At 42.3% G+C, this 27,798-nt stretch overlaps 1 protein-coding gene across 3 annotated transcripts; it reads right to left on the reverse strand.

Annotated features, from left to right (window-relative positions):
• Window positions 1–488: 488 nt before the first annotated feature.
• On the reverse strand, window positions 489–21,942 carry LOC105496419 (tyrosine 3-monooxygenase/tryptophan 5-monooxygenase activation protein beta). 3 transcript variants are annotated; one of them, XM_011766818.2, is made up of 6 exons: window positions 21,767–21,942; window positions 7,186–7,488; window positions 4,896–5,019; window positions 3,895–4,058; window positions 2,905–3,000; window positions 489–2,622 (listed from the first exon to the last, which is right to left on the reverse strand). In XM_011766818.2, the coding sequence occupies exons 2-6, from the start codon at window positions 7,483–7,485 to the stop codon at window positions 2,566–2,568; spliced, it is 741 nt and encodes a 246-aa protein (XP_011765120.1). In that variant the 5' UTR covers window positions 7,486–7,488; window positions 21,767–21,942; the 3' UTR covers window positions 489–2,565. The 3 variants fall into 3 exon arrangements, with proteins under 3 accessions (XP_011765120.1, XP_011765121.1, XP_011765123.1); XM_011766819.3 differs by lacking the exon at window positions 21,767–21,942 and adding an exon at window positions 19,902–19,996; XM_011766821.3 differs by lacking the exon at window positions 21,767–21,942 and adding an exon at window positions 21,328–21,492 and having other exon boundaries at window positions 1,717–2,622.
• Between the last annotated feature and the right edge of the window lie 5,856 nt (window positions 21,943–27,798).

A 27,798-nucleotide genomic window follows, 5' to 3' on the forward strand; every position in this document is an offset into this window, starting at 1 on the left:
TTTTCTCTCCTTGTGGTAGTGTGGATGTTTCCAGAAGGGGCAAATCCCATGAGGAACCAGCTCTGCAGGCCACCATACAGTATGAGGACAGGTGAGACGCCAGCTTGGTGATGACCAAGCCTTATGCAACCATAGGTTACATATTTCACTGGCTTGGTTGTATCTCAGGGTTAAAAAATGGGGAAGGGATGGGGGGCTTGAATACAATGCAAAATAACTGTCCATACGAAATCTTAGAAGTCACTAAAGAGGACCTAATACATGCATGGTTTGGTGTGGAAGGTAGAGAGATACCAAGTAACGGGTGGAAAGAGCCTGTTTAATTAATGGTAATTTCTTCCCCTGTATAACACCCTGACTTCTGGTCCTAAATAATGAAATAAAACTGTTTGCCTATTCTTAAAGAAAAGAGAGTTAAGTGTGATCAGAATAGTTAGCTAGGTCTGGTAGCAACACAGATGGTGGTGACAGATCAATTCACAGGCAACTAACTGATAAAATTTTTATTTCACTTTTGAATTTTTACACTTTTCCTGATTATTCTGTGTAAGGTGAAACTAGAACTGTTTAAAAGACATACACAAATCTAGTACATCAATAACCAGGGATTTTTCTTTTTTGCTATACTATTTTCACAACCACGGGTGTGCTTGCTAGGCAATATAACCATCACAGAAGCAAACATTAGGCAGAATACTGGTAAGGAAAAACAAAGCAAGAAAAGAGCTACCAGATATACAGACAGGCTTGGTTCCACATTCACTACTGCATTTTCAAGCGCCAAGTATTAACTGCACATTTTTGTTCAGCTAGAAAGGAGGGATTTTTTTTTTGTTTTTTTTCTCTTTTTTTGGTTTGTTTTAAATCAGTGCATAAATTTTTCTTTTCTCATTTCAGCAGATGGACAAACAGATGGACTCTACAGCTAGGTGGAATATTAAAGGTAGAGGGGTGATCCTGTGAGACTGACAGGCCTGACTATTCTCAATTCTCTCCACTGCAGTATCCACGCAACTTCCCTGAATATAGGGTCTCCTTAAACACATCTGAGCGCTGAGCTGGATGAGTGCACTTGAGAGACCTGGTGACAGGCACAAAGAGCATGATCAGGGCCAGCCTCAATACAGGGAGGAATCATGGATATTTAAAAATACTTTTTTGATTCAGATCCTGGTATGACTGAAGAGCAACACCGTGTTGAGAACTGGAGGAAGACAGAGCTCTGGTGCCAGAAGCTCTTCTCAACTCTTTAAAGCCAGGCTTGCTCACCAAGGTGCTCAGTAATGTCTCTCACCCCTGCCCATATATAGCATTAAAAAGTGAACAAAAGACAGATAAAGATAGAATTCAAAAAAGAAAAAAAGTAAGGAAGCAGAGGGACAGAAACTTAGAAGAGAAAACCAAGGTCAATAGTCAAAAAAGGATGGTGGGAATGAATGTATAGATTTCAAAATTTAAAAGCCCCGAGCTAGGAAGAACCTGAAAACTGAGTACTCCTCAAGTGAAAGGCAATCTCTACAGAACGTCATTCCTTTTTTTGTTTTTTTGTTTTTGGAGATGAGGTCTCGCTATGTTGCCCAGGCTGGAGTGCAGTAATTCACAGGTGCAACCATAGGGCACTGCAGCCTTAAACTCCTGGGCTCAGGTGATCCTCCTGCCTCAGCCTCCCAAACAGTTGGGACTAGATGCACGCACCACCACGCCTGACTCAGGACATCATTCTTAAAGGTATTATCCAGGAAACAGATAAGGTCATTCATAAAACACACGGCTTTTTTTCTTTAGCTCAGTGTTAACAATGAAAATAGATTCCATTATTGAAGCACAAGTTGCAAATTCGTAACATAGTGAACATACTGCTGTAGGAAAGGGGGTTCAGTCGGGTGTGTTATATGAGCACTTGAACTTTTCAAGGTGTCATAAGCCAGTTATCTGCCACAAAGAATTTCCATTTCAGGATTCGAGTTTCCTCAGAGGAAGACACTGTGGACATCTGTGGTAATGAACTTTTAAGTGGCAACAGCCCAAACAGATCAAGTGTCTTTAAGCTCCGAACAATGGCAGCATTACTGAGAATTACCATTAAACTCAAATGCCAAATGATGTGTGTCTCACTCCAAGTTCCAGCATCACAATATAATCTCTATAACTTTCTGTACAACTTTACAATGGAATTGTATTTCAATGATTATTTTGATATCAGATTAAACTTTCCAAAAAGTTACACATAATTCAGGTCTATTTTTTCTACCAGTAAGAGTTCTGCTAAATTACAAAACCCCATAATCACAGTGTTCAGTTTTTAAAAAATTAAACACACAGTAATCCTGTCAATGTTAATCAAAATCAAAACTTCGGAATGCCGTGGCATTTATGTGACCAATCTGAGTTTTAGATACAAATACCAGCTGTTTATCCCGTGAACCATTTTTCCTAGGCTGAGGCTGTGAAAAATCGAAAGTCGACGTACGATTCTTTTTTTTTTTCTTTTTTGTTTTTATCGCACAAGGGATATATGTGGAGGGTACAGAGTGACACTGAACAGATCACGAAGCACGAGAGACATTAGTTCTCTCCCTCCCCAGCATCTCCTTCATCTCCCTGGTTTTCCGATGTCCACAGCTGCAAGAGAAAGAAAGTATGATCAAAGCAGGGCTACTAAAAGTTGCCTACGTAGGTGGTCCAGTATGTATAATCTTATCTCAACAGGTGAAAATTATTCCTGTGTCACTGCAGACAGGGATGACTGCAAAGGTCAAAACTTCAGCAGTCATTTATAACAAATTTAACAACTTAAAACTGTATATTTAACAGGGCACAAATCCCCTCTTGAAGATAATAGTGAATGATTAATAAATAGGTGAATAGGACAGAGACTATAAACCCTGTGGAAGTAGTACTTACAGTGAGATTGTCCCTAAGTAACTGCATGATCAGAGTGCTGTCTTTATAAGACTCTTCATTCAGTGTATCCAATTCAGCAATTGCTTCATCAAACGCCTAAAACAAAGAGCCTTTAGCAAAGAATTCACAAGTTCTCTGGAGCTAGTTTAACCCACTTTTTTTCTGCTAAGTGAATATAATTTATCTTCTTGTACAGTACTTTGGAGGAACCTAGGCTATTATTACCCTGTCTGTTAGCTGTTTCCAGCAAAAGTATAAGGTATGTTTACAAAGCACCAACCAACAATGACAGAAATTCCAAGATAAGAACTTTGCTATACCTAATAAGCAAGCAGTATTACTGCTAAACCTAGCACAGTCATTCTGGGCAAACTCATGGTATTTTTTAATTACCAAAGACATTTCTAGCAATCTTCTATTTAAAATTATTTTAAAAAAAATTTTTGTTTTAAACTAGAACTCAAAAGGTCTGGATACAAGGGATACAGTGAAACTCCCATCACTAAATCTGATTTAAGTGATGAACTTTAAGGCACCTTTCCCAAATAATTTTTTTAAAAAGGTGTGTGCATGTTGAGAGACTACAAAAAAAACGTAGAAAAGGCTAACGGAATAATATGGAAGGTAATCCAACACACAACAAGAATGTGGTGTGTATTTCTTTTATACAACTATAATCTCAAATCTTGGTACAAGAATGACAATGTATAACCAAGGCCCAAAGCTTGGCAAGAAACAACTAACTACATTCACCTGGAACTTTCTACAGCCACCCCACAAAACACAGTAATCAAACAAAAGTCAGCAGTACGTATTGAGAATGAATTTAAAAAGTAACAGATCTGTATTTATCTCATAAAAGATACACTCCCACCCCCAGAAAATCTTTCAAAAGAAGTCCAAGACAATGAGTATGTTCAGGAATAAAAAGAAGTTAATAACACAAGCACTGTTTTGCTATGGTTAGATAGCACAAAGGGTCTTTCTCACCGTTTTTGCCAGGCTGCAGGCCTTTTCAGGAGAGTTTAGAATCTCATAGTAAAAGACTGAGAAATTAAGTGCCAGACCAAGTCGAATTGGGTGTGTAGGCTGCATTTCTTTCTTACTAATTTCAAATGCTTCCTGGTAAGCCTGCTGGGAGTTCGACACAGTGGCTGTAACATAAAGATGAAAATATTAAAGGCTCGGTTCTTTCATAGGTATCACACATTGGACCAACTATCAAATTATTTTCTTAATCCCAAATTGGGCAGCAGCAATGACCTAGCAAATGAGGTGTCAGTGTCTCTGCCATTCAGTTACACATTTGTTAGATATTTATTCTAAACCAAGTTGTATATTAAATGCTTTGGGGGAAAATAATTATGGCAAAGTCTACTAAAGCAGTTAAGAAATGCAGTTATAACCTTTAACAATACAGAATGTGAAAAACGATATGCTCCACTGCAAAGATCACAGGCTTTAACTTTAATTCCCAACTCTTACTCCATCGGTCTGTGGCTTGGGCAAGTAAAAACCTCCATAAACCTCAGTTTATCCGAAAAATGGGCAGCCTGCCACCTAACTCGTAAGGTTGTGTGAAGAGAAAGTGAGACTGGAAAGTACTTGGCACATAGGCACTTAATAAAGTGTGGTTAAGATTATCAGCATCACAGTAATACATGTGATAAAAGCAATGCATCACTAGGGTAGTTTCATACTTCCAAGCATAAAAAGTTTCACCACTAAAAAGAGAGCTAACAAATAATACTCAAGATAAAGAGCTTTTTAAATATACTGCGCACCAGATTTTTAATGCCCTCCATATTTCCCTGTCAGATAAATTTTTATTTGCCCACCCATGACCCCGTTCATCACAATGCTGTAGTCTTTTAAATTCTTAGTACTGTGACATCGGTGTCTATGGCAAACAGACAAAGCAAAATTGTTAAAAGTCCCTGTGAACGAAGACTGGCTCCATTACTGGTCAAATTTCTTAAGATACTACTTACTTTGTTTGTTGTCTCCAGATGCCACTTCAGAAAGATACCTAAAATAATCTCCTTTCATTTTCAAGTAGAACACCTTACTTTCTGGTTGTGTAGCATTGGGAATAAGATATTTGTCCAACAGCTCCTAAAAAATGATCCACATTAAGAATTTAGAATTATTCACAAGATGTTAAAACTATGTTTGAGATTCAAGATACACACTACTGCTTCTAAATAATTTTTTGGAAGATTAAAAAAACACCAATTTTCGTCCAAGCTACTAAATGTTGTTTAGCCCAGGTCATAACAGCAGATGCCTGTATTCTTCTTTTAAAAATCACTTTGACCATCCATAGGGGATAATTAAAGTATAGCCATACAATGAAATGCTTTGTAGGCCTTTAAAATGATGCAGAGCTACACCGATAATGGAAAGGCTCTCAAAAGAAATGAGTGAAAAAAAGCAGATTACAAATACCACAAGAATCCTATTTTAACATTAAGATACATATGTGTACATGCTCACAAATACACAAGGGAAAAGCCTGGAAGGAGTATGTTAATAATGGTTCTCTGGGTGGTAAGATTAGAAGTGATTTTTACTTTCTTATTTATATTCTTCTGACTTGTTCTCCCCACCCTTTTTAAACCCATAAACTGGTATTACTTCTATAATTAAAGGGGGAAAAAAATCTTTCCTTAGGAGGAAAAAGATGGTAATACAGCAAAACTGCCAAGAACTAAGTTTAAAGTCAATCTGACCTGGGTAGAAATCCCTCTTCTGCCACTTATTATCTGTATCTGTATGACTCTGGACAAATCACCTAATCACCTTGAGCCTCAGTTTCCTCAGCTATACGAAGGGTCATCTTCTAGGGTATAGCCATCTTCTACGGCAATTATAATGATAAGGAAGTTGACATACATAAAGCGCTTAACACGTTGCCTGGCACGTAGTAAGCACTCAAAGAGTAGCTAATACTATTAATAATAAATTCCTTTAAACATTTATGCTTACAACAAAAGTAGTTCTGAAGGAGTCCAAGCTTCGTATACAGAGCAATATTTTCGAAGAGTTGTTTTAGAATGTGGCATCCTGAAAAACTGGTTAAGAGGCAGTAAGTACCAAGCTCTTCTTCACATTCTTTCAGATGCTCTTAAAAGTTGGTCTACATTTCATGAATTATGGAACTTTCTTGCCCTTGGAATGCATGACACACTTCATCTGAATACCAGATGTACCTAACATTCAGGAATTAGTGCACCATTAACAAACCCCCAAATTACCAACAGGCAACAAATTTAGTCATGACACTCTTATGCCATGAGTCTAATAAAAAGAGAAGCTCAATGCAAAGCTAGTTATAAGGGGATTTAATCAACCAAAGTGAGAAGATGCAGGGGGCGGTAGTCGTTTTAATATTCTTTGTAGACAGACAGTGTGTAACTCCTAATGGGTTAGGGATAAGGGGTGCTGCCTGATGGCTGACACGCTTTGTACTGGTTTTCAAAAGGAGTCATGGGCAGTAACTAGGAAAGGGAGCCAGCAGGGAAGGAGGTAGGTCCCCAAGTGTGAATTCCTTTTCCCATCAAAGCAGCCCTCACTGTTCATTTTTACCTGATTTCACCTGGAAGAAAAAGAAAGTTCCCAATGGGCTCAGGATGTGGGGGAAAGGCATTATGATTATGATTTGTTTTAGAGTACGTACCCTTCCCATTCAATCCCAAGTGGTGGCCAAAGGGAATCAATCATCTGACTAAGGCTTATGTAAAATACAGGAGAGGAGGAGAGGAGAATGCCCCAAACACTCTGAATTTGGCTCTGGAATGCATGCCAAACTTGATGGATGTGCCTAACTTTCAGACCAAAGCAGGACAGTGCTTACAGTGTGAAGGCATGACTGGGGAGAGGCTGAAAGGCAGCTCAGCTTTTTCATCTCCCTCCCCTACTGGTGATGACATCACTACTCTGACTAATATACACAATAGCCTATCTGTGGCTGTATCTATTAAAATCCTGTCTATCTGGCCTCAATTTTATAAGATGGAGGGATGCTGAATAAATGTCACTGTTTTTCACAGGTCTTTTTTATAAGAGAGGAAAATATCTCAGAAGTGATGTACAACCTCTGATCAGGCAATACGTGACAAAAATTATATTATATGCTTAAAAATTAGTTGTAAATCACTGGCAGCTTTCCAGTATATTCAGACACCTCTCTCTCATAAGCTGTTTTGAGAGTCTGCATTTATACATTAAATTAATACTATTTAGAAACCACTGTTCAAAACAGAAGCACTGGCCACTTACCAGAACGTCATTGCAGATGTCCTGCAGTTCTGCCTCTATCTTCTCACGGTACTCTTTGCCCATCTGCTGCTTCTTCTCATTCCGCTCTGTTTTCTGCTCAATGCTGGAGATGACACGCCAGGAAGAGCGGCGGGCGCCTACCACATTCTTGTAGGCAACAGAGAGCAGATTTCTCTCTTCATTGGAGAGTTCATGCCCCTGTTCTGTGACTGCCTTCATGGCTGCAGCCATATCATCATAGCGCTCAGCCTGCTCAGCGAGTTTGGCTTTCTGTACCAGCTCACTTTTATCCATTGTCATTCCCTAGAACAAGAGCAAGAGAAAAAGAAAGAGCAAATGTCAGGCTTCGTGGCCCAGGAAACATGTGTGTGAATCTTCTTCCAACCCATCTGGATAGCAGCATACTGAATGTGAAACATCTCGTTCCAAATGCCATCAACAATACTGATCATGTACTAAACACTTCTAGGGTTAAGTACTTTGCTAAGGCGTTTATATTATTTTGGTCAAGTAATCTTCCCAAAAGTCCCACAGAGTAGGTATGTTCGTAACAACTCCTTTCCCCTTCTTATGGGTGAAGAAATGGAGGGTCAGGGAAGGCAAGTGATATGCCCAGAGCAACATGCAAATAGACGGTAGAGAGCCAGAACTCCAGCTCACATCTATCTGCCTCTAGAGCTTTTGTTTTCTTCCATTAGCCTAATTCACCTGCCTGGCACATAGAGACTGCTTAATAACTATTTCTTTAGAAGTTTATGCTTACTAGCCAGGTGTGGTGGCTCACGCCTGTAATCCCAGCACTTTGGGAGGCCAAGGCAGGCAGATCACGAGCTCAGGAGTTTGAGACAGCCTGACCAACACAGTGAAACCCCATCTCTACCAAAAATACAAAAATTAGCCAGGCGGGGTGGCAGCCACCTGTAATCCCAGCTACTTGGGAGATTGAGGCAGGAGGATCGCTTGAAACCAGAAGGCAGAGGTTGCAGTGGGCCAACATCACGCCACTGGACTCCAGCCTGGGCAACGGAGTGAGTCTCAAAACAAACAAACAAAAAAAAAGTTTATGCTTACTATATATATGTCCTTGACTTCTCTCAGTAATTGTCTGGTTTGTCTGTTTTAATGACCTTAATCCAACTATATCCTGTAATACAGTAAGTCCTCTCTTCACTGTCCTGTAAGGAACTCTGGTTTTGACTAACCCTGTTTTTCCCATAATACAGGAAAAAGTAAGTATGAAGACTGCTTCAACCAATCCTGAAGCAAAAGATATGATTTTAAATGATCTATCTGGCTGCACCCATCAAGCAGTAGATACCTGAAAGATGGGAAAGATTATTATTATTATTATTATTTTTTTTTTTTTTTTTTGAGACGGAGTCTCGCTCTGTCGCCCAGGCTGGAGTGCAGTGGCGCGATCTCGGCTCACTGCAAGCTCCGCCTCCCGGGTTCACGCCATTCTCCTGCCTCAGCCTCCCGAGTAGCTGGGACTACAGGCGCCCACAACCGCGCCCGGCTAATTTTTTGTATTTTTAGTAGAGACGGGGTTTCACCGTGGTCTCGATCTCCTGACCTTGTGATCCGCCCGCCTCGGCCTCCCAAAGTGCTGGGATTACAGGCGTGAGCCACCGCGCCCGGCCAAGATTATTATCATATCTTCTGTAATCTGCTAACTTTGTTACTAGGACACACTGCACAGGAAGAACATAAACTAAGGGCAGTCAGACTTGGGCTCTATCTAGCACTAGCTCTGCTACTTACTTACAAGTGGCATGACCTTGGTTAAATCACTTAACCTGAGAGCTTCAGTTTCTTTACCGGGCAATGAGAACACTACCCAGGGCTGGATGTGGTGACTCAAGCCTGGGATCCCAGGAGTTCAAGATTATCCTGGCAAATTAGTCTCTAACATAGTAAGACCTCATCTCTACAAAAGAAGAAAAAATTAGCTGGGTGTGGTGGTGTACACCTGTAGTCCCAGCTAATCAGGAGGCTGAGGTGGGAGGATCACTTGAGCCCAGAATTCCAGGATGCAGTGAGCCGTGATTGTGCCACTACACTCCAGCCTGGGCAACCAAGTGAGACCCCTTCTCTAAAAAAAAAAAAAAAAAATAACACTACCAACTCTTTTAGTGGGCCTGTTATGAGGAACAAAAGACCTGATACATGTGAAGGCACCTTGAAAAATATAAAGCATTATATAAAAATATCAGGCACTAATTTTGTATATGGTATAGGCTGCAAGAGAAAGCGGTATATAACAAGATGTAGAGCAACAGAACTTGAAACCATAACTGAATTCATCTGAACCATAACTGAGTTCATTTAAAGTTTTTCTGAAATAGACAAAAATCCCAGTGACTTCAGTTTATCAATTTATCAAATCCATACACCAACCAGTGAATACCTCTTATCAACTCACCACAGTCAATTCCCCACTGCAATAATCACAATAATCACCATTTACAGAGTGCGGTCGGTAATTTTAATAAGTAATTTTTGGATAAAATAATTGAAAAGTTATTTACTAAACAAGAGTTAATTTTACGTACTGTTGGTTTAAATATCGATATATCAATCTGTGCCACACAGTATAAAAATACGCTAATATCTTGAAGTATAAAAACATGAAATACTACTTTAGACAGTAGTAGTAATGTCAGGTTTTTTTGTGTGTTTTATTTGTTTGTTTTTTTGAGACAGAGTCTCACTCTGTCACCCAGGCTGTAGTGCAGTGGCGCGATCTCAGTTCACTGCAACCTCTACCTCCAGGGTTCAAGCGATTCTCCTGCCTTAGCCTCCTGGGTAGCTGGGATTACAGGTACTTTCCACCGTGCACAGCTAACTTTTGTATTTTAAGTAGAGACGGGTTTTCGCCATTTTGGCCAGGCTGGTCTTGAATACCTAACACCTCAGGTGATCTGCCCGCCTTGGCCTCCCAAAGTGCTGGGACTTACAGGTGTGACCAACCGTGCCTAGCCAATGTCAGTATTTTTAAAACAAATTCTTTCATTACTATGTACATGGTATCATAATTTAAGGCTCTGAAAATGATTATTTGTTTGGAGACGGAATCTCACTCTGTCACCCAGACTGGAGTGCATGCAGTGATGCGATCTCGGTTCACTGCAACCTCCGCCTCCTGGGTTCAAGCGATTCTCCTCAGCCACCCGAGTAGCTGGGACTATAGGCATGCGCCACCACACTCGGCTGATTTTGTATTTTTAGTAGAGACGGGCTTTCACTATGTTGCTCAGGCTGGTCTTGAACTCCTGACCTCAGGTGATCTGCTCGCCTCAGCCTCCCAAAGTGCTGGGATTACAGGTGTGAGCCACCGTGCCTGGCCTGTGCTATTTTAAAATTAATCATTTTCGGCCAGGTGCAGGGGCTCATGCCTGTAATCCCAGCACTTTGGGAGGCCGAGGCAGGCGAATCACAACGTCAGAAGATCAAGACCATCCTGGCTAACAAGGTGAAACCCCACTGCTACTAAAAATACAAAAAATTAGCCAGGAGTGGTGGCACGTGCCTATAGTCCCAGCTACTGGGGAGGCTGAGGCAAGAGAATCGCTTGAACCCAGGAGATAGAGGTTGCAGTGAGCAAAGATTGTGCCATTGCACTCCAGTCTGGGCAACAGAGCCAGATTCCATCTCAAAAAAAAAAAAATCCAAGAAAGTATGACCTCCACTCACAAAATGGTTTTGCCTCAAAAGTCATTTCTGTATTTTCAAGAGAGAAATTCTACACACAGGGCCCTATCACCTAAAAATGTTTTAAGGGAGCACAATAAGATACACTCAAAATCTAGGTGATTCAGAAAGAATTAATTCTCCAGTTCCTAACTATGATTTTTCTTCCTACTATTATCTAAATCACATGCAGAGCTGTGTCTTATATAAGGCTCACTAATTGTAAGCTTACACTCAGCGAGGCAAGTCTCACTTTGATCCATCTGACATCTTCACTCACAACACTAGAATGAAGCTAAGGCAAAGAGAGTAACCCTCAAGAAACATTCCATTTGTTCCCTTCTATTTCCCAGAACCCCCACAGCAGTTAGAAGAGGCCATGTGGTAGTTCTGTCCAATGAAAGATAAGTAGAAATGATGCTACTTCCAGGCTAACACTGTGAATATCCTACATGTGGCTCCCCAGGCTCTCTTCCCTTACGGCAGCCATTGAGAAGGCCATGTATTCTAAGTGGTACAGTCATGCAACTGCAGAGTTTTTGTCAGTCTGAGTCCCTGGGTGACCATATAGTGCAAGCCTCCTGCAGACCTGCATTGGACATGCAGGGTGAAAACAAAAGAAACTTCTGTTGGGTTAAAACATTGAGATGCTGGAGCTGTTGGTTACCACAAGACAACCTGTTCTACTCTAATACAAGGACATCAAAAATACTCTATCACCTTAAAATTATATAGTCGGCCCTCTGTATCTGCAGGTTCCAGATACATAGATTCAACCAACCGTGGTGGCAAATAAAGACGGAAAAAAACACAAAATAAACAAGGATCTTCAGAATTTGGTATCCCCGGGTGTGCTGGAACCAACATCCCCCGGATACCAAAGGATAACCACTGTCTCAATACGTCTAACTTTCTTCACCATAAGGTCTTTGAGAGCAGGATAATAAATATCTTCATCATTAAATAACCCTACTTCATGGTTCCTGAAAGTGCCAGGTACACCAGAGAGAAGCCAACTTTCAATGACCCAACAACCTTTAGAAAATTTCCAGTCTTGGGCCGGGCGCGGTGGCTCAAGCCTGTAATCCCAGCACTTTGGGAGGCCGAGACGGGCGGATCACGAGGTCAGGAGATCAAGACCATCCTGGCTAACACGGTGAAACCCCGTCTCTACTAAAAAATACAAAAAACTAGCTGGGCGAGGTGGCGGGCGCCTGTAGTCCCAGCTACTCGGGAGGCTGAGGCAGGAGAATGGCGTGAACCCGGGAGGCGGAGCTTGCAGTGAGCCGAGATCCGGCCACTGCACTCCAGCCTGGGCGACAGAGCAAGACTCCGTCTCAAAAAAAAAAAAAGAAAAAGAAAATTTCCAGTCTGTAGAGTAATTCGAAGTTAGAAGTCACTTAGAGGCCCACTTCAAAGTTCATAAAACAGTACCTGTGAAACTCTACCTATGGATGACTCCAAATCATAAGGTACTGGCCAAAAGCCAATTCACAGTTAAGCCATCCCATGTGGTATCATAATGGAGTAATAAAGGATTGCTATTGCTAAATAATGCCATCAACCTCTTCAGCTCAACTAGGTCCCGAAATTAAGCTACCCCCCTTTTACTTCTCTCCTTCTCAAGCATTAAAAGTTAAATCATACTACTCCAAAGAATCTGGACTATTCAATGCGACCTCCCAAAGATGCCTTCCCTATTTCCTAAAATAAAATGTACCCTTTTCTGTTTGGGGTCAGCTGTTTTATGCTTCTCTGAGATTATTGCAAGATTTCTTAAGAGATTGAGAACCATCATGGCAAGATAAGACTGAATGCACACCTTTTAAAAATCTGTATCCATTTATCTGTTTCAAATGTTTTTAATTATACACAAACAGAAACAACTTACAACAAACAAAATCCATAGCTAAATGTCCTGATGGCTACTGCTTACGTAACTTTTGACTTATATAACATGGATTTTGAAGCAACTAGACCAATTTCAACAGGAAATGGGTTACACAACACCCAGCAGTTTGGAGGAAGGCAGCAAACAAAGGAGAAACGAAATTGTTCCTATTTCTATGTCTACAATAAATCTCCCATCCAAAATCTTGCCCTAGTGGCACTGCTTTCAATCACTCAATTACCTACAGTCCCCTCCATGCCTTTGCTATAAGACCCATTTTCCTATAACTCTGATCAAGTCACTTCCTGCTCAAAATTCTTTAAAGTTCCCTGATGCCAAAAGCAGAGTCAGATTTCCTCCCCTATCAGTGAAAGCTTGTCAGTCTATCTTCCAGACCCCCACATCATGCCTTCCACATCATATGTGTTTCTGCCAAAATGGTTTTCTTACATACAAAGTATGTTTTTCTATCTTTGCTCACCAAGCCACTCCCTCTAACCGGAATGGCTTTTCCCAAATTTACTCTGCATACAAGATTCTTCACAGTGTGGCTCAGATACCATCCCTTCCATGAAGCCTTTAATCAAGACCTACTGTTGTTCCAAGACTTTGAATGAGGTTCCCACTAAAAAAAAAAAAAAAAGTCAGCAAGATACTCTTTATTTGTCTCCTAAAAAGTTTTTGAAAGACTATGGTCTCATCATCAGGCCTGGCACCACTACAGAAGCGTCAAGATACTGGGGCAGGCAAACTCATTAGAGGCCACAAAGGGCCCAACCCTGCAGTAAGTCAAGAGATTTTCCTTGTGCTGGGCACATTTCAGGAAGAGACTGACATGCTTGAGAACAGGAGCTCTCCAGCACACCTACATGATGATGATGGCTGTCAATCTGTTCCAAGCCACTGGATGCAGCAAGTCAGGACTGGGAAGCATTTGTTGATAAACGCAGAGATTGCTTAGTGAAAAAATGGAAGCAAATCTAAATATCCAACAATATGGGAATGGTTTAAAAAATAAGGAGACTGGCCAGGTGCACTGGCTCACACATGTAATCCCAGCACTTTGGGAGGCCAAGGCAGGCAGATCACCTGAAGTCAGGAGTTTCAGACCAGCCTGGCCAACGTGGTGAAACCCCATCTCTACTAAAAATACAAAAAAATTGGCCGGGGTGATGCAGTACTGTAATCCCAGCTACTCGGGAGGCTGAGGCAGGAGAATCACTTGAACCCGGGAGGTGGAGGTTGCAGTGAGCCAAGATTGCGTCACTGCACTCCAGCCTGGGCGACAAGAGTGAAACTCCATCTCAAAAAAAAGGTGGGTGGGGGGAGAGATAGATGGTACAAGATTACGTGGCCATCAAAAGAAGAGCTTTAATGTCATAAAAAGACTTATTTAAGAGCAATGGAGGCTGGGGGGAGGAAGTTGCACAATAATATTTTATTTCTGTAAAATATCCCCTCAACAGCAAACAAACCCAAAAAGAAAGGTTAACATCAAATGGTTAACACTGGCTGTCTCTCTAGGTAATAACATTATTATATCCTCATTTTCTTATCTTTCTGAATTTTCTTCAAGTATGTATTACTTTTTAAAAATTTTGGTACTATTTATTTTTTTAAGAAAAAAAGTGTTTTTCTGTTTAAAAAGAGAAATCAAGAGTGCAGATAAACAGCTATGAAACATAATTCTAAAGGTACTCTTTCTTTGAAGAAAATCCTAAATCAGATAATAAATGCTGAAAATAGAGGATCTAGGAAACAGCCTAGCCCCTCTATCTCAATTCCTTCCCCAAGGGATATCTTTCTAGTCAGGGTCAAAATACTGAGAAGTTATTTCCCAGTGGCTAGAGCAGATATCCTAGGATAAGAATCAAAAAAGAAAAGAAAAAGAAGAATACCTATTGCTAATCCATTTTTTTAAATAAAGGCACTGCAAAGATAGAGTTGAAAATGACAGCTGTAGCCTTTAAAAGTGAACATGCTCAATTCTAAAATAATAAGCTTTGAGTTTAATAATTTGCTGGAAATTTCAAATGAGGACTCCATTATTATATGCCAGGAATTACCCAAGCTCTATACATACAAAATATATGGTGGGGTCTGCTTCTAGCAAGCCTTACATACACATCTGAGCTTCTAAAGAGAAAGTAGGTGATTTTTCTACATTTCCACATTGTAACTTATCTGAATCTGTTTTCTCAGTGTTTAAAGGAGACATTAATAGCTATCAAATAAGATAATGAACATAAAATGCCCATATAGTGTTGGTTAGAATAAAGGCTCATAGCCATTCTTATTCTTTATTCTTAAGCTACCTCACAAAAATATAACACATATAATCCAATGTGTGCTGAAATAACTACAAAATGAAAAACTACCAAATTTCTAAGAACTCTTTGGATTACTGAGAGGAATTTAAAAGAAAGCAGTGTAGTCCTCCCCTCAGCGAGCTTAAACTCTAGTGGTAGAAAAAAAAAAAAAAAAAAAAAACTCTAGTGGTAGAAACACAAGAAAAGAGCACATGTATATCTATTATGCATCAATTAAAAAAAACAGCACATGTTTAAGGGTTACAATGCCTCTCCTTAGAAAAGCAACCAGACAGAATTAGAGGAAAGAGGTTTAAAGGTAGCTAGGTCATGACTTAAAAAGAGATGTTATTAATAAAGTGCATGTATGTTTTTCTAGATGAAATAAAAATCAAAGGCCAAAGCAGATAAAGAAATGAGAACAAGGAAGAAAACTGACAGGAAAATCTGAAAAATCTAGGCTCAAATGTTTCAATGGGGTAAGGAACTGATCACATATTCTGAACAGCATTCACAGATGCACCATTCTAGATAGAGCATCCACAGCACTGTAAAGTAGAAGTTTTAGTTCTGGAGTCACTCTGCTGAAGAAAAATCAGATGCCAAGCTACTGCAGGAGGGACTGAGAAAGTCAGTGGGACCAGGTGGTTAGTGGGTGTTACCCAGAAAAAGTTAAGCACTCCTGGCTCTCAGAGAAAACTACTCACTAAAAAACACCCACTATAAAAATGTCTGTGTGCCATTCTACACATAAAATTTAGAGTCCTGTAATAAATTTAATTCCATTCAAACATTTGCAGGTTCTTTGTTAGGAAACAAAACACAGCATATCTGTAATACAAAGTCCTTAGCACTATGTCCAGTGAACACTGAATTTGGAGAGAAACTGCATTTCTATTATTTCAAAATCCCTTCCCCTCTTTCATATCAGTTGTTGAATTTCACTGCTAATTATGTCCAATTAGCCATGATTAAACTTACTGAGGGTGTTAAGTAACAGGCGCAAGGTTATACATGTGACTTAATGGTAGATATGACAATAAATTGACTTCTTGACTTTAAGTAATCAAACCAAAAGACACTATGTTAATTCTGATCCATAAAGACAGTCCAATTGGTTGACCTTATGAATAGATTTCTACAGTTTGGGGCCCACTGACATATCGAAGCCAATCAGTCTGAGTTACCAGTACCGCACACCAAGTCCATAGGCTATGTGACCTCTGTGAATCTGTTTTCTCATCCATAATACAGGCAAATCTCGGCTGGGCGTGGTGGCTCATGCCTGTAATCCTAGCACTTTAGGAGGCCGAGGAGGGCAATCACTTGAGGTCAGGAGTTCAAGATCAGCCTGGCCAACATGGTGAAACCCCGTCTCACTAAAAATATTAAAAAATTAGCTGGGTACAGTGGTGGGCGCCTGTAATCCCAGCTACATGGGAGACTGAGGCAGCCTGAAGACAGAGGCTGCAGTGAGCTGAGATCATGCCACTGCACTCCAGCCTGGGCAACAGAGCGAGACTCTGCAAAAAAAAAGATAGGCAAATCTTCTCACTAGGGTTCCTGTAAGGAGTAAACCTGTTTATGATGCTAAACATTAAGCACTCGAATAAATGGCAACCACAGTACATTCCACACAAAACTTAAAAACAAATGGTCAGCCAGTGAAGGGAAACTTACCATGTACCTCATTTATTTTACACGTACTCTGCTTCTGAAAGACTTTTAAAAGAAAGGCACACAACAATTTCCCTATGCCTATTTCTAAAATGGCCCTTATCACAGTTTACTGCAATGCAAGTGTCTCTGCTGGTTCCCACACTGGATTGTGAGCTTAAGGTAGGAATCCAGACTTGTATCTTTGGACCCCCAATGTGGAGCACAAGGCCTAGCACACTGAGTGACTACTTGATCATCTGATGCATTCTTAAAAAGTGAAAAAGCAATTATCTCCTATGTGGACAGAGGAAGGTAGTGCACATCTGACCTTTAAAATATAGACTGTTTTTATAGTCTTAGATTACTTTTTGAAAACAGCCAGCCAGCTCTAAATCAGGAGGCAACACTATACATTTTGACTAATACTTTTCAGCTACCAATCATTGTATTTATAGATTCAAACTGACTTTTTTTTTTTCCTGAGATGGAGTCTCGCTCTGTTGCCCAGGCTGGAGGGCAGTGGCGCGATCTCGGCTCACTGCAAGCTTCATCTCCCAGGTTCACACCATTCCCCTGCCTCAGCCTCCCAAGTAGCTGGGACTACAGGCGCCTGCCACCAGGCCCAGCTAATTTTTTGTTAGCCAGGATGGTCTTGATCTCCTGACCTCGTGATCCGCCTGCCTCGGCCTCCCAAAGTGCTGGGATTACAGGCATGAGCCACTGAGCCCAGCCAATTCAAACTGACTTTCAACAAGCCTTTGGATTACTTTCTGTTCATCTCCTCCATTCAGAAGTCCAATCAGTTCGCTATATAAAAAGTTCACTATACAAAAACCCAAACCAGCTAACTCGTTTAGTAAATAATAAAAATATCCATCCATCATTTATGGCCTGCAAAGCACTCAGGGATTCCTAGAAACGCATTTGATCCTAAGTATCCTATGAGGCAGGTGACATCGTCCCCTTTTATAGACGCAAAGAGTTAACTCATTCAGGGTCACACAGCTATATATGGCAGGTCTGGGATCTAAACCAACATTAATTTTAAAATTAATGTTCTTGCCTTTATGTAACCCTATATCCTAAAGATTAATTATGATCTCCAAAACTCATTTAAGGAAAAGGGAATTGCCAATTTTTAAAAGAACTATAAAAAGTTGTTACAGTGAAATTTTAAAACTGGCCTATTAAGCTAACATATCTACCTTTAAAAACAAAAACAAAATCAAGGAGTTAAAAACAGCATAAAACATGCCAAAGACTCATCAAAATGTCAAATTTTAAAGGAAAGCTCTTAGCTGAGGGCAAATAATAATAATAGGACCCATATCTACTTTATTGTAGCCTTCAATCTTCTTGTCCTGATCAAGGCCATTTGGAAATAACTTCCTGTTGGTTCTCTTAGGGAAAACAATAAAATAACCAGTAAGGGAAAAACTTAGATAATAAAGAACTGGCCAGAATTAAAAAAAAAAAAGAAGTCAACTAACCTACAATCTGCTAGGAATGACTTGAGGCCATTGATCATTTACATCTCATTATGAGTATTAGATACATATAACCATACCTCTATTAGAAAATCTTTTAGTAGAGAAAGCAGTAATATGATTGGCCTTCAGCACACATATCATGACACAGAAAGCACTTTTAGTCTGTTTCCTCAAGTATTCCCCTCAGAAAAATTCCCTCAGAATCCAGCTCGTTAGTTTCTCCATCATGACATACAGATGACTGCTAAGATCATATTCACATAGAGATCAAAAGGATTCTAAAGCTTAAAGGTTGCTATTATATAACCATAATTTCTTGCCCCTTAAACTAGTGAATTGTCATCTTTCCCTAGAAAAATGTAGAAACAAGGAACTTAAAAGTACCTTTACAAGGAAATTTTAGTTCATTCTCTAAGGTACCAGCATTTAAAGGAAAACTCAGTTTGTTGGCACTGAAAGAGCAGGTAGCACAACAGGATGTTTTAATTTAGAAGTTTTTCTCTATTTACGTAGATATATTTCCTCATTTCCTCCTTGCCAACAAAAATAAGAAAAATCTGAACATCTACTGATAAAGTAGTATGATAAACAAAAATTAGTGGTCATAATCAAATTCTCTTAGATGAAGAACCTAACATTCTATGCCAAAGTAGCTGATGACTTTCTCCCTAGTATGAAGCAAGTACTAGAAAAACTGGATTGTTCACAAGCTTGCTTCCTGATGCATGCTAACAATATCATCCCTACAGGCCAGAATGGGTATATGCTCCACAATAAATCGTCCTGTATCTATCTTCAAAAATAGCTAGTATTCCCATTCAAACGTTTATTAGGATTGGTGTGAAGAAAAATTAAGGACTAAATGGTGTTCACACAAAACATATACATGTGCTGTCTCTACCACACGTAGAAATCTATAATATCATTCCTTACAACCAGATCATCTGGTTTCATTCCTGGTTCTGGCACTTACCTTGTGCTGTGTGTGAGACCTCGGGAAAATTATTCTTCTCAGTGACTTAGTTTCCTCATCTGTAAAATGGGGCTAATAGTCTTACCTTTCATTGGTTGTTATGAAGACTGAGCTAATATGCTTAAAGTGCTTAAAAGAAAGCTTAGCACACAGTAAGTACTGTAAGTGGTAATTATTATAGACTAATTGATACCACCTCATCAGATAAATCACAAATGGATGGATTCTATATAGATGTCCATGAATAGCACATATGCTATGTCTAATCTATACACGTGTATATTCATGCAGATGGTTAAACATCTATTGAACCCCAACTATATCCCAGATGCTTATTCTCATTGAGCTTGTCACAACAAAAATTATCCAAAGCTGCATTACCATTTGCGCTATATAGATGAGAAAATGATTCAGAAAGACTAGATTTGCCTACATGCAAAATAAAGTCCCATAATAATATACCATTTTTTGAAAGCAACTTGTGTACAAAGCAGGGTTTAGTGTCATCAGATGTTAACTGGAGAGAAAAAGCCATTAATAGTGAACTCTAATTAAAAAACCAAAAGTTTATATTTAACAATTTACAGTTTATAAAAAAGGCTTAATGATAACCCTGGAGATAAGAAAACTAAGAACCATAGACTAACATGCTGAAGATTCAGAAAGCTAGAAAATATTGCAGGCAAGATTTCAACCAAATTTACCTGACTCCAAGTCCAGTGCTCTTCCTGCTTCTCTATCCACAGCCAAATGGGCAAAATGCACTTTTTGTAGAGGCCCAAATCTCTGGAGACTCTGCCTAGAGAACCAGCATCGTGGGAATTTGCTCAGCCTGGTTTTATACAGGCTGCCTCCCTGATCTATAGTGCTCCAATTCTAAAATGGCTTCAATATAGCAAGCACTGCAAGACGGGAAATGTACAAAAGATTATAGGGTAGGAGTCATACTCCAGGGGCTGGCAATCCATATTTGCTACTGATGAATGAGGATATTCAATTTGAAAAAAACTAGGTGTAGAGTCTAGGCCAAATCACCTCATTTCTCATAAAGACTTCATCTGCAAGATAGGTGAATGGTTTCTTATCTCATTGGAGGGGCAGGCTAGGAAAATAATTCTGCAGTTGCTACAGGATTATTTGCCTTCCATTTTGAAAGCCACACTTAAATTTCTAACTTAGCTCCAATAAGATTGACAGGTTGTACACTCATACACTTCATGTTGCCAAGGACAGGAATCCAAGAAAAATGAGGGCTCAAACAAATGAGATATCCCTAAGTAAGAAATAGGGTACCCTGGAAGCAGTCAAGAAGAAATTCACCAAGAACAAATACTTATATAAATTTCCAACATGAAAATGCAAAAGCTGCAGCGTCCAGCTCCATAAACTGCATCTGTGTCTGGCTTCATATGAACTGACAGAATGAGAAATGCAGACAATTTTCATATTCTTATAAGTGCTTCACCTTTCTGTTTTGGCTTCCGTGGCAGGCTGATTTTATGTTCATAGCATCATCTTGCCAAATTCCATCTCCCACACAGGGTAAGCAAAATCAGGACCTGATGCTATCTAGCCTTACCAAAGAGAAATGCAATGAAGGCAACGACAAGAGACATGCATTTCACAGAAAGGTTGGCAAATTGCTTACCAAGGCTGCCACCTCTGGAAACCTCATTATATGGGAGTTCTCCATTTGCGGCAAAGATGCACTCACCTTCCCACCTCTTCTTCCCTCCGCTCCCCACCCCCCGACCAGGAAGCCACCGGGCAAATTTCAGACCGAAAAACGTGCTAACACACAATAGGGGGAATTTGGGGTAAAGACACAAAAGAATTTGGCATTAAATGACGGTAAATACTGTGGGAAAATATTCCGATTCTCATCCCGATATTTTTTCCTGGGGATCCGGCCTGACTCAGTAACCGGCTCCAACAAACACATTTTCTTGATTCAAACCCAATTCCCTTCCTAGGGAATCTTGGGTCCTGCCAGACTCCATAACCAGTTAAGGATGATGAAATGGTTTTACTGCAAAATGGGAGGGGGTTCCCCCACTGCTGTCTCCCAAGGTTAAACCCCTTACTCATCCAGGAGGAGTCAAACAGGGAGACTGGGGCTAGAAAACTCACCCGCGTTTGATTAAATTTTAATTTCTGGAAACCGGAAAGCACGGAGCAGAGGTGACTGGGCTGAAGAGGACGGTTCTTGCCGACCAAGACGCAGGGAGGGGTCGCGTGAGGGACCGAATCAGATAGTGAGGGAGAGTCCGGGACCCTCGGCTCCGCTGTCCCTCACGGTGCAGCACAGAGTTGCACCCCGCCCGGCCGGCAGGACCTTAGGCGGCGAGGGAGGCCCGGGCCTCTCCAAGAGGTAAAGGGCCCGGCCCCGGAAACAGGGAGGGGCCGCTGCGAGGCCTGGCCTCGCCGCCGGCGGCCGCGCGAAGCGGAAGAGGCAGCGCACCGCTATCCCCCGGGGCCCACCCGCTGGCCCGCCGTCGTCGCAGCTGCCAAAGAGGGGCTTCGAATTTGGGCCCCCGGGGGCCCCGGTCGGACCCCGCGCCGCACTCACCGTGGGAGGGCTGCAGGGAACAAAGACCCTTCCGAGCAAAGCTCCAAGCGAGATGACCTCTTCCTTCCCAAGCCCACTCCTCAGGCAGCGGAAGCGGTGCCTGCAGTGGCTGCAGCGGCGGCGACTACCCCGGCTCCGGAATCGGCGGCGGCGGTGGCGGCAGCTCCACTTCCGCTCCGGTCACCACTTCCGCTCCGGTCCTGGCCGCGCCCCGCCCCACGCCGTGTTCTCATTGGGCAAGCGAGGCACGGGGTTGCCGCGGCCCCACGGGAGGGGCGCTGACAGAAGGGAGGAGGAAGAAGAACGAAGGGCAGGGTTGCCGCGGCCGGGGCAGGGCGCATGGCCGGGGGAGGGACCCAGGAGGAGGTGGGCGGAGAAGAAGGAAATGGGGCGGGGGAGCGGGAAAAGGAGGTGGGAGGAGAGAGGGCGGAGCTGGGGGTGGTCAAGATACGGGCTGTAAAGGCACCCGGAGGACTAGGAGTGAGGTCTGGGTGGGGGTTTCCTTTTCTGCTCAGACTGGAAACGCGCCAGGGCCAGGTACGGAGACTCGAGGTTTAGCAGTCCCCCCTCCACCCAGAAAGTAATCCTCACGGGGTCGGAAGCCGATGTCAGTCCTCTTGCTGTGTGCTTTGGGGATAGTGGAGCTAGGGAAGAACAGAAATTGCTCATCCCTCAATGTTCCCTTAATCCTCCTTTCAATCCTTCGGAGTACTTACTTTTTCCTTCTTTGGTAGACTGAAGAGGCCACTTGAAGTGCCACGAATCCAACGCACAAAGGTCTTTTTCAAAAACCTGTGTAGGGCCGAGCGCGGTGGCTCGCGCCTGTAGTCTCAGCACTTTGGAAGCTGAGGTGAGAGGATTGCTTGAGGCCAGGAGTTGTAGGCTGCAGTGAGCTATGGTCATGACACTGCACTCCAACCTGGGCGACAGAGTGAGACCCTGTCTCCAAAAAAACCCCACAAAAATCTGTGTACATGATTCCGTCTTTAAGATGCCCCCTCCTTGAGGAAGTTCAGGGAAGGAAACAGGCTTCCATGGCTCCCCTCCCCTCATGACTGCTCTCACAATTACCGACATTCTACTCCTCTCAAGGTAGTTGATTTTGTTTTGTTTTGTTTTCTGTTTTTGAGACAGAGTCTCTCTCTGTCGCTCAGGTAGTGTCACAGTCTTGGCTCACTGCAGTCTGTGCCTCCCAGGTTCAAGCAATTCTCCTGCCTCAGCCTCCTGAGTAGCTGGGATAACAGGGGCATGCCACCACTCCCGGTTCATTTTTGTATTTTTAGTAGACACGGGGCTTCGCCGTATTGGCAAGGCTGGTCTCAAACTCCTGACCTCAGGTGATCCACCCGCCTCAGCCTCTCGAAGTGCTGGGATTACAGTTACAGGCATGAGCCACCTTGCCCGGCTTCAAGGTAGTTGATTTTTAAACTCAGTCCTTCAAAATGCCTCTCGCCTTCCCTCTCTCCTGTTCATTTATTCTTTCAACAAATGTGGAACAGACTTTTTGCTTAGTGCTGGAGACACAGCAATGAACAAGGCAGATGGGGCCCTGCTGTCTTGGAGTTTGCAGTCGGGTAGGAGAAAGAACCAAGTAAATAGGCCTTTGCCGTCTTGCCTTTACCCTTACTTAGCTAAATGACAGACTTCTTTTTTTTTTTTTTTTTTTGAGGCGGAGTCTCGCTCTGTCGCCCAGGCTGGAGTGCAGTGGCGCGATCTCGGCTCACTGCAAGCTCCGCCTCCCGGGTTCCCGCCATTCTCCTGCCTCAGCCTCCCGAGTAGCTGGGACTACAGGCGCCGCCACCACGCCCGGCTAATTTTTTTGTATTTTTAGTGGAGACGGGGTTTCATTGTGTTAGCCAGGATGGTCTCGATCTCCTGACCTCGTGATCCGCCCGTAAATGACAGACTTCTAATTCACTGTTTTACTCTCAGCCTCGCCCGTCAACTGCCAAGTGATCTTTTAAAAAATACCATTCTAATCGTGTCCTGTTCTTGCTTAAATTATTTAGTGTGCACTCAGACCTAGATGACAATATGTAAGTTCCTTGAGACAATCAGCGTTCTCCAAAAGCTGCCCTTATCCTTTAGCTGCTATTTCTCCCCCATCGTAAATACCACAGTTCAATTGGATGATTCCTTACCTTCCCAATATGCCATCTCCAGTATTTCTAAGCAGTTTGACTTAGTTGCCAACACTTTTTTAAACTGAAAAGTTTCTGTGTGAACAGAAATCTGCCTCTACACCTTGTCTGGTAACACCGTGTCCACATTTCTGTGTGGCAACAATTGGCCGAAGCCAAGGAGTGGCTGCCTACTCTAGACTGGGTATGGACTTTCCCAAGTGTCAGGAACCCTTCTCGACTTGAGTCTGTTTTCGTCACTTATGTTATCTGTCATGTAGGCGTGTGTGCCAGTGACCCCTGTACTGTACCACCTTTTAAGTTGAACAAGATTGAGAATGTGTTGTGTGATGTTAACAGCATGATTTGAGTCAAAACCATTGGATTTGAATCCTGGAGAGGTTTCCTAGTGCAAAAACTTCCCCATGAGGATGGTCTTTGGCAGACCCAAGGCCAGTAATCTAAAGACTACTCAGGCTAAGTAACCTTTAATGTCACGTAACTGTGCCTTATGCTATCATCCAGAAAATAGCCTAACAGACCAGAGGGCTAATAATGATTGTACCACAAATGACATCAACAGTGCATTGAGGGAACAGAAGTGCCCTTTGTCAGGCATTCCTAGGTGCCTGTTTAAGGGTTGCATGGATTAGATTATTTCACCATCTCTGCATTCTAGGCCAACGGTCAGCAAACCACAGCTGTGAATTGACAGCAATACAGAGAAATGTTAAAATACAATGTGGTAGGTGCAACCATAGAAATAAAAATATGTGCAGGGTATTATGGCAGCTTGGGAGAAGAGCACCGAACCCATCTTGGGACTATGGTGGGAGAGCGGGAAAGATTTCCTGAAAGAAATGATACTTGAGCCTTATATACTGCAATGAATCTTTTTTCAAATTATAGACTAAATTTTTAAAAATGTGTTTGTAGAGACGGGGTCTCATTTATGTTGCCCAGGCTGGGCTCAAACTCCTGGCCTCAAGTGATCCTCCTGCCATGGCCTCCCAAAGTGCTGGGATTACATGTGTGAGCCACTGTCCCTGGCCAATAGACTTAATTTTTTAGGACAGTTTTTGGTTTACAGAAAAATTGACCAGATATTAGAGTTCAAACATTCCCTCTCCCTCCTCCACACAATTTACCCTATTATTAACATTTTGTATTAGAGTGGTACATTTGTTGCAATTGATGAGCCAGTATTAATACATCATTATTAACTAAAGTCCATAGTTTACATTGGGGTTTATTCTTTATGTTGTACATAGTTCTGTAGGTTTTGACACATGCATAATGTCATGTATATAAATAAAAGTTTTACTGTCCTAAAAATCTTTTCTTCAACTCTTCATCCCTCACTCCCTCCCCTCACCTCAACCTTTGGCAACCACAGACCTTTTACACTATAGTTTTACCTTTTCTAGAAAGTCATATAGTTGCATCATACAATACGTTTTCCTTCCTTCCTTCCTTCCTTCCTTCCTTCCTTCCTTCCTTCCTTCCTTCCTTCCTTCCTTCTTTCTTTTTTTTTTTTTTTTTTGACAGAGTCTCACTCTGTCACCTAGGCTGGAGTGCAGTAGTGCAATCACGGCTCACTGCAGCCTCGACCTCCTGGGTTCAAGTGATTCTCCCACCTCAGCCTCCGTAGTACCTGGGACTACAGGCATGTGCCACCATGCCCAGCTAATTTTTGTATTTTTTATAGAAATGGGGTTTTGCCATGTTACCCAGGCTGGTCTTGAACTCCCAGGCTCAAGCAATCCTCTTGCCCTGGCCTCCCAAAGTGCTGGGTAATAAAGTGTGAGCCACTGCACCCAGCCCATATATAGCCTTTTCTGACTGGATTGTTTTATTGAGCAATGTGATTTAAGTTTCCTTCATGACTTTTTATGATTTGATAACTTATTTCTTTCGATTGCTTAAAAATATTCCCTTGTGGCCAGGCACGGTGGCTCACGCCTATAATCCTAGCACTTTGGGAGGCTGAGGCAGGTGGATCACGAGGTCAGGAGATCGAGACCATCCTGGCTAACACGGTGAAACCCCATCTCTACTAAAAATACAAAAAATTAGCCGGGCGTGGTGGCGGGTGCCTGTAGTCCCAACTACTCTGGAGGCTAAGGCAGGAGAATGGCGTGAACCTGGGAGGCGGAGCTTGCAGTGAGCCGAGATTGCGCCACTGCACTCCAGCCTGGGCAACAGAGTGAGACTCCATCTCAAAAACAAACAAAAAAACAAAACAAACAAACAAAAATATCCACTGGTATGAATCTGCCACAGTATGTTTATCCATTAACCTATTCTTTTTTTTTCCAGACAGTCTCACTCTGTTGCTCAGGCTGGAGTGCAGTGGCATGATCTCAGCTCACTGCAACCTCCGTCTCCCAGGTTCAAACGAGTCGCTGGGATTATAGGTGCATGCCACCATGCCTGGCTAATTTTTGTATTTTTAGTAGAGATGAGGTTTTGCCATGTTGGCCAGGCTGGTCTTGAACTCCTTACCTCAAGTGATCCATCCATCTCAGCCTCCCAAAGTGCTGGGATTACAGGCGTGAGCCACCACACCCGTCCCATTAGCCTATTCTTAAGGATTGACTTGTATCCTCCAGAAAGATATGTTGAAGCTTTCACCCTTGGTATCTGTGTATGTGACCTTATTTGGAAAAGGGCTTTTGCAGTCTAATCAATTAAAATGAGGTCATTCAAGTGGGCTGTAATCCAATGTGGCTGGTGCCCTAAAGAAGGAGGAAAATGCCATCTGAAGACAGGACACACGTGGGGAACAACACATGACAATGGAGGCGGAGACTGGAGTGATGAGCTACAAGCCAGGGAACACTAAGGATTGCTGGGCACCACAAGAAGCCAGGAAGAGGCATGAAAGGATTCTACTCAGAGTCTCAAAGGGAGCACGACTCTGCTGTCACACTGATTTTAGACTTCTAGCCTCCAGAACTGTGAGAGAAGACGTTTTTGTGGTTTGAAGCCACCCAGTTTGTGGCCCTTTGTTATGGCAGGCTTAGGGAACTGATAGACCTACTGAGAGATATCTGGATCCAGCTGTTGACAATTATGAAGAAAACCGCAGTAAACATCTGTGTGCAGGTTTTTGCGTGGGCATAAGTTTTCAACCTAGGAGTGTGACTCTTAGATTATATGTTAAGACGACGTTTAGCTTTGTTAGAAACTAGTAAACTGGCCGGGTGTGGTGGTGCATGCCTATAGTCCCAGCTACTTAGGAGGCTGAGGCAGAAGGATCACTTGAGGCCAGGAGTTCTGGGCTGCAGTGCACTATGTTGCCTGGGCATCTGCACTAAGTTCAGCATCGATATGATGACCTCCCGGGAGCAGGGGACTACCAGATTGCCTAAGAACGGGTAAACTGGCCAAGGTTGGAAACGGAGCAGGTCAAAACTCCCGTGCTGATCAGTAGTGGGGTCGTGCCTGTGAATAGCCACTGTACTCCAGCCTGGGCAACACAGCAAGACCCCATCTCTAAAAAAACAGTAAAAATAAAAATAGGCTGCTGGTCACGGTGGCTCACGCCTGTAATCCCAGCACTTTGAGAGGCCGAGGCAGGTGGATCACCAGGTCAAAAGATCGAGAACATTCTGGACAACATGGTGAAACCCCATCTCTACTAAAAATACAAAAATCTGCTGGGCGTGGTGGCACATGCCTGTAGTCCCAGCTACTTGGGAGGCTGAGGCAAGAGAATCACTTGAACCCAGGAGGCAGAGATTGAAGTGAGCCGAGAATGCGCCACTAATCCCAGCACTTCGGGAGGCTGAGATCGGTGGATTACCTGAGGTTAGGAGTTCAAGACAAGCCTGGCCAACATGGTGAAACCCTGTCTCTACTAAAAAAAAAAAAAAAAAAAAATTAGCCAGGCGTGGTGGCAGGTGCCTG

Source organism: Macaca nemestrina, chromosome 15 (genome assembly GCF_043159975.1).
Source record: "Macaca nemestrina isolate mMacNem1 chromosome 15, mMacNem.hap1, whole genome shotgun sequence".
NCBI lineage: Eukaryota > Metazoa > Chordata > Mammalia > Primates > Cercopithecidae > Macaca > Macaca nemestrina.